Genomic DNA, 10,352 nt, shown 5'->3' on the forward strand with positions numbered 1-10,352 from the left:
GAATCTGGAACAGATTCAGTCTTCCACTCTGAGCAGGCAGGTGAGGAGGACGAGGCAGCCGCTGCCCCCCACTTCCCCCAACCCTGTGCTTTCTTCTTCTTCTTCACCGGCTGCATTTATTTACTGGCTTAAGAGGAGGCTCAGAGTATTTGACTGAAGACTTCTAAAATGGCTGCAGCCAACCAGCAAAAGAGAGAGAAAGGGGAAAGAAACGATTTGCCTTCGCTCTCCTGCTCCCTGATTCACCCGATCTTGCGTCCTCCCTCCCTCCTTGTGGGTTCTGCCTGAAAATGGCTTCTGCCAACTAAGAAGCAAGGAAGTAAGGAAGTGGGCAAAGGTCTGGCTGTTCAAATATCTGAATCTGCTGTGTGTATAGAGCGATATTTGGGCGTTTATGTTTGCGGCTAACAAGCAGGCGGATAGGGGGACATGCATGTACTTTTCCACACAGCACATAGTTAAACCAGGGAACTCCATCCCACAGGAGGCGGTGATGCCCACCTCCTTGGATGGCTCTAATCCATGGGGGGAAGGGCTAGCAATGGCTGCTTGCCACGATGGCTTTCCCCCGCCTCCGCTGTTGGAGGCAGCAATGCTTCTGAATATAAGTTCCTGGAAACCGCAGGAGTGGGAATGCTCTTGTGCTCGGATCCCTCCTGTGGGATTCACATACTAGGCTTTTGGGCAGCCAGTGTGAGAACAAGATGCCAGACTAGATGGGCTCTTCTTACATTACTATGCTGCTATGGAAACCACAGGAGGGAAGGGTGCTCATATCTTGCTTTCAGGGTTCCCATAATGGGCCTGGCTGCTGTGAGAAGTGGATTCTGCATTAGATGCCCCCCACCCCCACCCCTTGGCCTGATCCAGCAAGCTCTTCTTGTGTTCTTTCATTGTTTAGAATATCAGCCGCAGTTGCAGGAGCCAAAAAAACAGATTCCTGTTTCTCTGACACTCCCTTTGCTCAGGCTCAGGGGACACTGAGGAGGCAGGGAGGCGAGACCGCAGCAGTTTCTGAAATAGCAGAGAAATTGTCTTGCTCCTCAAAAAAGAAAAGAGGGCAGAGGAACCAGATGACCTGCCAAGTGGAAACCGCATGCAATCAGATCTGCCGCTAGACACCAGACTTTTCCCAGTGCTGCCTCCACCACCTCTGTTCCCCACCCCCTTGTCTGGAAACCCTGCCTCCTTCAGAAGAGAGGGTCCCACCAACTGGGAAGTCCATGGGCTTGAGAGCACTGTGGCTCAGGATATTTGGGCTTGCATCAAAACCTAATTTCATTGCCAGAATTGTGAACTCTCCTTCATTGTTGGTATTTAAGCAGAGGTCGGATGACCACCTGTTAGGAATTTTTTTGCTGCAATTCCTGCATTGCAGGGAGTTGGGCTGGATGGCCCTTGGGGTCCCTTCCAACTCTATGATTCAGCTTCATGGGTACACACAGACTTCCAAGGATCAATCGTTGAAACTTTATTTTTATTTTTCAACAGGTTGAAATGAAAGTTGGTAGTTCAGTGAGACTTTGATATATCAAGTAGGGAAGGGAATATAGCCATCTGCGTATGAGGCATGGCACGCACACTAAGACCCCAGAATTCAGACCAAATGAATCAGTCCCCGTTGCTTTGTGGGACTTTTGAGACCTTCATAGACATTGCACAGCCCTCTAAGCTATTGAGTATGCAATCATGAGAACTAGAAGCACAGAGGCCATAGAATCATGTGATTTTAGAGTGGCAGGTCAAACTCAAAGTCAGACTCCTGTCCTTTAGTGTTGTATGGATTCCTTCCACCTCTTAAGTGCATGTCACCTGCTTGACTTCCCTGATCTATATTGCCTGCTTGACTTCCCTGATCTATGACACCCAGCAGCAACCTAACCTTGCATGCTCTAACCTTGCATGCTCCTCTGCTGATAAAATAATCCGACCTGGTACTCACCTCCCAAAAGGTCAGGTGCACAGCAAGAGAGATTATGTTCTCTTTCTGGGCCCAGTTTTATCATCCCGATTTTTTCTGTCTTTGTACCTAGATCCGAATGCTGTGATGCCCGAGCAGCTGACGACCAGCCGGCCCAGCAAGGACTCTGACAATACAGTCAAAATTGCCACACAGAGCCCACGCAACCGGCTCCCACCTGTGGAGGACCCTGGGAAGCCAGGTACAGAGCAGGAGCATAGGAATCAGACCATGAACCCCACAATGCAGGGAAATGTTTGAGACTATAAATCCCATGATGCAGGGAGATATTTCAGACTATGCACCCCATGGTGCAGTGTTTCCGTGAAACAAAAGTACTCATTCCTGGAAACACCCAGCCCCTTGCAAGTATGAAAATACAGGTTTTGCCCACTAAGATCTTCAGCGTGGTCAGTTTGGGTCTGCCTGCCTCTAGTTTCCAAAGCAGCATTTCAGTGTTAGTCCACAGAGTCATTTGTATGTACGTTGTCTGTTCACAAAATAACTGTATTTCCTGTTGTAAAAGAGCATAGGATGCTACTTTCTGCAGTGTCAGACCCTTGGTCCATCTCACTCTGCTTTGTCTACACTGACTGGCAGCAACTCCTCTCCAGGTTTTCAGGAATTGGTCTCTCTCCCAGCCCTATTTGGAGATGCCAATTGGGGATTGAACCTGGGACCTTCTGCAGGCAAAGCAAGTGCTCTGTCCCCACTGAGCTACTTCCCCATAGGAATAGAGATAGCTGCTTTCACCATGACCCTTCTTTTAAAAATAAGGCTCCAGTCCTCATGAATAGAGGCCCGATTTAAATAGGAACATAGGAAACTGCCTTGGTATAGAGTCACAGTCTTGATCCATCCAGCTCCATCTTGTCTACATGGATTGGCAGCAGTGATTCTCCATGGTTTCAGGAAGGGGTCTTCTTCATCTTTTAAAAATAACTTTACAAAACTTAAATTTTATTGGACGTAAAACCATGACACCACTGGGACCCACTTTTACGAACACAAAGCTTCATTATAAATCATTGCCAAGGCACCCAGGAAAGTGACGTGTGCCAGGAAGTTCACCTCTTGGTCCCTGTTGCAGTCAGGATCTTCCATCGGTCCCTGGATCTCTACCTCCCTCAGTTTCATTTCAATTCTATATGCTTTCTGGATTAGTTCCTTCCTATTTAGAGCGTTCTTACTGCCTTCCTTGCCTTAATATTTGTGCAAAGCGGCAACCAGGAAACCAGTAGCTTGGTCAAGAGGGTGTGCCGTGGTGTGAGATCCAAAGCAAGAGGGGCTTGGTGCTGGATGGCAGGAAACGAAGAGGAAAGTGGTCAGGCAGGGGGTCTTTCTTAAAGGAAAAGAAGATACTAGTTCTCATGAACATTAAAAAAATGACAATGTAAATGACGATTAAGTTTCCTTTTACTTCATTCACAGCACTATAGAATTTTATATGATCCTTCCCCACCCCCATGCCATTTTATTTTATTTTTCTTTCATTCGTTTTCCTTTTCTTCTTGAGAAACAAGGATGGGTAATACATAATAGTTTTGGTGACAAACTGTAATATAATGACACGCACACAATCATGACAACTAGTAACTTCCTTTCCTTTAAAAGAAAAACAAAAAAACATGAGCTCGTCAAAATTGCAAGATCCCAAATCGAATCCAGAACAGCAAATTTGCAGCCCCTTTGACTGTGGCCTACTGCCAACACACAATCCTGTGATCCTTTAGCTGTGATTCCTGCATTGCAGGGGGTTTGTCTAGATGACCTGTGGGGTCCCTTCTGACTCTGCAGTTCTACAATTCCATGATTAATTGGAGGTTTTGAAACATAATAGGATGCAGATTAGTGGGGAGGGGATGCCTGTACTGAGTTTATTACATCCCCTCCAACAATTAGGTAGTAGAGGATTAGTTTTTAAATTGCACTCTACATTGCTTAATGTAACTGATGGATCAATTCAGCCCTTTAAAAAGATACTGGAATGAGATGTTGGCACACAAACCCTTCCCATGTCAAAAAGCCACATATCCTCCCCCATTGTGTTTAACAAAACTTTGTTAAGGGTATCAGAGCTTGCATTTTTCCATGCTACTTTATAATAAAACCATGAATTCAGTTCAAAATAAATCCAGCTTCTTTTAAAGATCGCTAAGGTAAATTTTGTTTGGTTAGTAGATTTAGGTTGATTGCTGTTCTAGAAACCTTTTCCAAGCCCAGAGCCAATTCACCAAAGTTTATTTCCCCCCATCTTTTTCTTTCCTCCCCTCGCACCCGCAGACCACGTCAATCAGGACGGCCAGGATGGCCAGAGCCCTGGAAACGGCTTCTTCAGCTCCAAGGTGGCTGTCTTCGCCGCCATCGGGGCGGGTTGCGTGATCTTCATCCTCATCATCATCTTCCTCGTGGTCCTGCTGATCAAGCTGCGCAAGCGCCACCGGAAGCATACGCAGCAGCGGGCGCAGGCCTTGTCGCTCAGCACCCTGGCCAGCCCCAAGTGTGGCGGCAGCGGCGGCTCGGAGCCCAGCGACATCATCATCCCCTTGCGGACTACAGAGAACAACTACTGCCCTCACTACGAGAAAGTGAGCGGGGACTACGGGCACCCCGTCTACATCGTCCAGGAAATGCCTCCGCAGAGCCCAGCAAACATTTACTACAAGGTTTGAGGGAGCAGCAGCCTTGGAAATGCTTTCTAGAAACTGGGGCTCAGGAGGGCAGGGCAGCCTCTGCCAGGAACCCCTCTTGCCCGAAACGTGCTTGCGACTGCACTGCACGGCAGAGGGCAGGAGGCGGTCCACCCGCTGCCACGGTGAAGCGCAGAGCACCCTTGTCCCTCACGCCCTTCTCCCTCTTCTCCAGTAATTTAGTTTTGTAGTTCGGAGATTTTGTAGTTGAGGAGGAGGAGGAGGAAGAAGGACCTCGCCAGCAGACCCTCCTGCCTCGGGAGTGCCGAGGTCTTCGCCGCCACCCTCCCCCCCAGCACGTACTGCTGTCCGTGCTTGGGCTTTGTGCCTTTTCCCTTGCTCTTCGGACATGTCCAGGGAACGTTGCTGTTGCTGTTGCCGTCGCCGTCACTTACTCTTTCCCTTTTTGTTTTCGATTCCACTACTCCAAGCTTTTATGATTTCAGGTGTTCTCAGGGCGGGGTGTAAATGTGTGTGTGTTTGTTCACGCCAGGTCAGCTGTCCTTAAACCTGGTCTCCAGGATAAGTTTGGAAAGGGAGCTGTTTGCCGGTGTGGCAAAGATGGAGAACCTGCGAAGCGAGGGGAGGTGTCTGGTCCTGACTTTCTCCCGCGACATTAATTTTTTTGTAACTTCCTTTTGAAGTCGCAGAATGTTGGAACTCAGAGTCGCTGCCACCAGCCTCCCAAGCTTCTTTTAACTATTTGCTACACACATAACTCCCCCAGACGGGAGCTGCACCAGGGCCCTGGAGACCGGCATCCTCCCCTCTCCTCCATTGACCCTCTTTGCCATTTTGAGCTTCTGCTCTTGGACGTTCGGGGCAGCTCTCTCTCTCTCCCCGTCTCTCTCCAGTTTGGGTCTGTCTTCTTTATTTTTAGTTTAGAAAACAGAAAAAGATCCCTCACCTCCAGGCTTGTTAGGCAATAGGGTCAAAGTTTTGATCATGTGTATAATGGGTGTTGGGGAGGGTCGTTTGGGATGCTGCCTTGTATCTTGTCCGAGACATGGGCTGCCACCTTCCTCCTCTGCAGGGTCCGTTCAGGGAGAACTGAACCACTGGCTTACAAGGCGTGTTTTGCTGCTGCAAGGAAAGCAGAATCACAATGTTCAGCACTTCCGTTTTCCATGGACGAAAAACCAAAACAGTGGTACCTCTGGTTACATACTTAATTCGTTCCGGAGGTCCGTTCTTAACCTGAAACTGTTCTTAACTAGAAGCACCGCTTTAGCTAATGGGGCCTCCAGCTGCTGCCGTGCAGCCGGAGCACGATTTCTGTTCTCATCCTGAAGCAAAGTTCTTAACCCGAGGTACTATTTCTGGGTTAGAGGAGTCTGTAACCTGAAGTGTCTGTAACCCGAGGTACCACTGTACAGTGAGGCCTGCACCTGCTCTCTAACCCAGTGACCCTAGGCATTAGGAATCAAGCCCTCTGTTTTACCCTTTCTAGTGTCCTCATCCTGCTTCTTAGAGCTCGTCCACACTTTTGCTTGGCCCTTATTTGGAATGCGTCTTTTCCCGATTAATTCCTCTGTGTCTATGCGCTTTCCTTGCTGTTCCACAACTGTGCCTTGCGAAAATCCAATCTCACCCGCTGATCTGAAGCTCAGGTAAGCAAAATCCCTCTTCAGATTTTCCACATATCTGATAAGATCTGATTCACTGGGTAAGACCGGATTTTCACAAGGTACAGCAGCAGAACGGCGAGAAAAGCTCTTAGACCTGAGGGAATGAATCGGTCCATGATATGATCAAAATACGGTGTCAAGCAAAAATGTGGATGAGCCCTTAATCTCTCTCGGAAGTTGTACAGATAGGGACTGTTAACCACCTTTTTTTTTTCAGAGGCAGGGGGCTCCGGCACTGAAGACCACATTGCTTCCTGGTTCTTGGCACCAATTAAAATGCCACATGATGCAGTCTGCTTTAAGTTTTGCGGGATTTTGTGAGAACAAAGGGATGCATGTGCAGGCCTGTGCAGATAATCATTTTCTGTTCTGCAGAAGCTGCCTTGAGGTGTGCAAAAGCGCTTCTCTCAGGCATCCCAACATTGCTGGCGTGGTGTGTCCAGCAAGCAGTGAGCTCAGAGGAGTTGACGAACTTTGAGGCTGGAGGGGCGATTCAGTCTCAAATGGTTTTGAGTGACAAAAGCCAGTTGTCTGAGGCCAAGAGGGGGCTGGGAGAGAGAGAGAGAGAGAAAGCCGTCACCTTATCCGTTCTCACAAGAGGTCTGTATCTAAACCCAGCAACACCTCCCCCCCAAAAAAAATTCTGTCGGAAAAGACAGACTTTTGGACCACGTCATCCCTCAGACAAACTCCGTATGGTATGGAAGGGAGAGAGCCCATCACTGATGTCGCCCGCTAGCCCATTTAGCAAGAGCACTGAGGTTCTTATTTGCCCAGGGCGTGGTAAGAATTTTCTTCTCCACCACCAGTTCATTACCCAAGTGAGGGAACAGCTTTTAAATAAAACACAGAACCAAGAGCATTACAGCAAGCTTCATCAGATCCAGTTAGGGGCCCTGAGTTTATGAGATACTATTGCAATAGGACAGAGCCCAACTTAACATGGCTGTTCTAGCTGAAGCCCATTGCAGTCAGACTTCTTGACTTTGAGGCGCATCCCCAGTGGAAGGAACCACAGCCGTGGCTTCCACAACCCCTAGGGCAGTTGGGGTGGGGAATCTTGCCTGTCCTGCAGCTTGCCTCACGTGCGGAAGAGAGGGAACAAATCTTGATGGTCGGCTGGCATTCTGGGAATCCTGGCCCCTGTTGCTGTGCACTAGAAGCGGGGCTCAGCTCGTCCTCTGATCACACCAGCATTCCCAGCTGGGTGCTCAGATCAGGGCAGAAGCGCCAATCAAAGACCCTGCTCCAACCTTTTCCTTTTGTCGCCTGGCGACAGACACCTCCCCACCAACTTGTCCCCATGTCCCATGTCTCCAGATGGGTTAGCACATTTTCCATGGGTGGTGAGCCCTGCATTCCACTTGATCACTAACACACCTAATCTGCCTGATCCACAACTGGGCTGTGATGTTCTAAAGGTTTGGGGGCATTCCCCCCCCCCACCAAATGAGAGCCATTTGCCCTCAATTTGTTCAGTTGAATTTGTCATGCCAGAGGCCTTACTTTGTGTAGGGGAGGAGGAACACCCCCCCACCCCCAGGCCCAAGCCTGGTTTGCCCCCACTACTCTGGGAGAGAGAGACACACAAACATCGTCCCTCCATCACACCTATGGGCCCAGCACCCATGCCTCCCTGAGGCTGTAGCTTCCTGCCCTCCCTGCTTGCATCAAAGCCTTATTTCTCCACTTCATAGGTAGTTTTTGCTTTCAAACTGACTAGGCCAGGTGGTCTCGGAGGGCCTTTTAAGGGAGCTGGAGACACCGCAGCAGGGCGCCCTCCACCCCCGTTACAGCTGCCAGCATGCTATGCCCTTAAACCCTCCCTGCTTTCCCTTTTGATACAAACTCCTGCTCAAGGCAATAATCTGAGGCTTGATGGACTTGGGAAGAATTGAGCAGGTGCACATATCACACACCCACACCCAAACACACCCATCTCTTGAGGTCTCCCCAGTTGGGCTACTTCAGCTGCACCTTCTTCATGTCCAATGCAGTTTGGCTTCTTCCTGCCTTTCACCCCACCTCCACTGCCCCCACCCCCAATGCACTGACTCTCCCCCCATCTCTATGCAGGATCCGGAAGCTGTTGGTGGGTGGGAAATCCCGTAAGGGCTTTAGGTAAACCTTGCACTTTTTCAGGCATGCTCCGTGGAGATCAGCCAAGGAGGCAGGTTTCTCAGGACTCCACAAATAACCAACAGTCTCTTTTATTATTGTTGTTGTTGTTGTTATTGCTATTATTATTTTTTATTTAAAAAAAGAATTGAAGCTTTCCCCCCTTCCTTCCTTTTTGAAAATCTCTCCATTCCTCCTAATACAAACGATCCCTTTCTTGGTGCCACAAATGTAGGGTCCTTCGAGGCTGTTCAAAGCAGTGTGTGTTGGTTTGGGTGGAGAGAACTCTCTGTCTTAGAATGTGGGTGGTAGCAGGGCTGGTACACTCATGAGGCATAGTGAGGCACTCGTCTCAGGTGGCAGGCTGGGAAGGGACAGCAGATTTGGCCCACTCCCACCCATCTCCTCTGCTTCTCTCCCACCTCCACCATCGTCTCTGCTGCTGCCACCCCTGCTTCTCTCCTTCCTTTTTCATCTTCCACTCACTGGGGCTTCTCCAAACCGCCTCCAGAAGCAGTGGAGGAGATGGCATGAGGGACAACTGTTTCCTGTTTTGCCTCAAGCGGCAAAATGCCGTGGGCCATCCATGGGTGGTAGATATATCTGCAGGAAATGCCAACCCCAGGTCTAGATTGGAAGGGATGATGCTGGTTTCAGCCTAAGGTTTTGTGGTTTGCATTTTGCTTCTTACCTTCCCTGCAGCACAAATTGGTTTCTCGAATCATACTGCCTTGGAAAAATACATCTGTCCATTTTCTTGATTTAACTGGCAGGTCAGGCGGGGTCCCAGGGTCCGTTCAGCGATTTTTGGAAATCAAGGACTACCAAATCCAGGCTGGCTTTACCATGTCATCACACTGTTTTCCAAGTCAGGGAGAGTTTGTGTCAGACTCAAAACGACATTTTAAAAAGGGGGCCAGGGTTTTTCTTTTGCTATTTTTTTTAAGGGGGGGGGGTTATAGATACATTTCTTAGATAGCAGATCCTGTGGGGGGAGGCAAACAAGAAACAGGAAGGTATGAAATGGCAGGCTGAACGGAACTGAAATCACTCTCTTTGAATGTGCTACGTTGAGAAACTTGATTTCCTGTAAGAAAACCGTGGAAATTGCATGTTCTTCATCTTTGCATAGGGAGGGAAATACGTCAAACACATGTACGTGTCCACCACAACATGGGAGGCAGTTCCCCTCCATAAAACTGACTTTGCAGGGAATTTTGCCCTCCTCCTGTCCGTGATCCTTGCCACCATAATCAGTAAGATCTTTCCTGACATCACTTGTCGCCATTGGTTTGTGTGTAATCAATTGCAGGAGGTTCCAACGCCAAGGTTAGTTTTGGTCCTCGTCCAAAAGGGAACAAACTCATTCAGTTGTGGGCAGCCAAAAAAAAAGGGGAATGGGGGAGAGGAGGAGGATCAGATATTTTTGTGTGTGTCTGACTTAATGGGTCCTAAAACAGTTTCTTTGTTGTTGTTCTCCCCACCCCGCCCCTTCAGAAGAACATTTCTTTCTGTATTTTTGAGGTTTTATTTTGTGTAAATATCTAGTCTTTTTTTGGAAAAAAAATATAATGTAAAGATGTTTTGTATAAACTCTGGATTATTTTCTGGTTGCTTTTTCTTAGAAAAACAAAACAAAACAAATAAGAACCTAAAAAAAAAATAACACACAAGAACGGGTGTAAAACATTTTGTCATGCTGCAGTCCGGCTTAGCAGGGTTCATCCATCAAACATGGGGTGTCATTGCCTGTGTGCTACCCTCCCAAAAGCCAGGCGGGGAATCCACAGTGGAAAAAACAGTCCCAGTCGGAAAAAAAGGGCATCATCAGATGGTGTTGCAGGGGATTGGACTAGGTGACCCTTGGGGTCCTTTCAAATTCTACAATCCTGTGTGAGAGGAGAGGAGACACAGGATGGGCACTGACCATTTGGCAATCTCTGGGTTGGCAAACAA

The 10,352-nt window shown here is 48.5% G+C and overlaps 1 protein-coding gene and 1 pseudogene across 2 annotated transcripts in view; one reads left to right on the forward strand and one right to left on the reverse strand.

The window, feature by feature from the left end:
* The window catches only part of EFNB1 (ephrin B1), a 67,181-nt gene extending 61,634 nt beyond the window's left edge, over window positions 1-5,547 (forward strand). Inside the window, exons 4-5 of the mRNA XM_081897926.1 lie at window positions 2,034-2,162; window positions 4,244-5,547. Of these exons, the coding sequence (XP_081754052.1) occupies window positions 2,034-2,162; window positions 4,244-4,632 (518 nt within the window). The 3' untranslated portion in view covers window positions 4,633-5,547. The remainder of the gene's footprint in view (window positions 1-2,033; window positions 2,163-4,243) is intronic.
* Window positions 2,172-3,544, reverse strand: LOC309362355 (protein S100-A6 pseudogene; annotated as a pseudogene). Its single transcript has 2 exons — window positions 3,517-3,544; window positions 2,172-3,327 (listed from the first exon to the last, which is right to left on the reverse strand). The product of its transcript is annotated as a protein S100-A6 pseudogene (transcript).
* Window positions 5,548-10,352: the final 4,805 nt, after the last annotated feature.

The sequence above is a fragment of the Podarcis melisellensis genome (assembly GCF_964234715.1).
Source record: "Podarcis melisellensis genome assembly, chromosome: Z".
Classification (NCBI taxonomy): Eukaryota; Metazoa; Chordata; class Lepidosauria; order Squamata; family Lacertidae; genus Podarcis; species Podarcis melisellensis.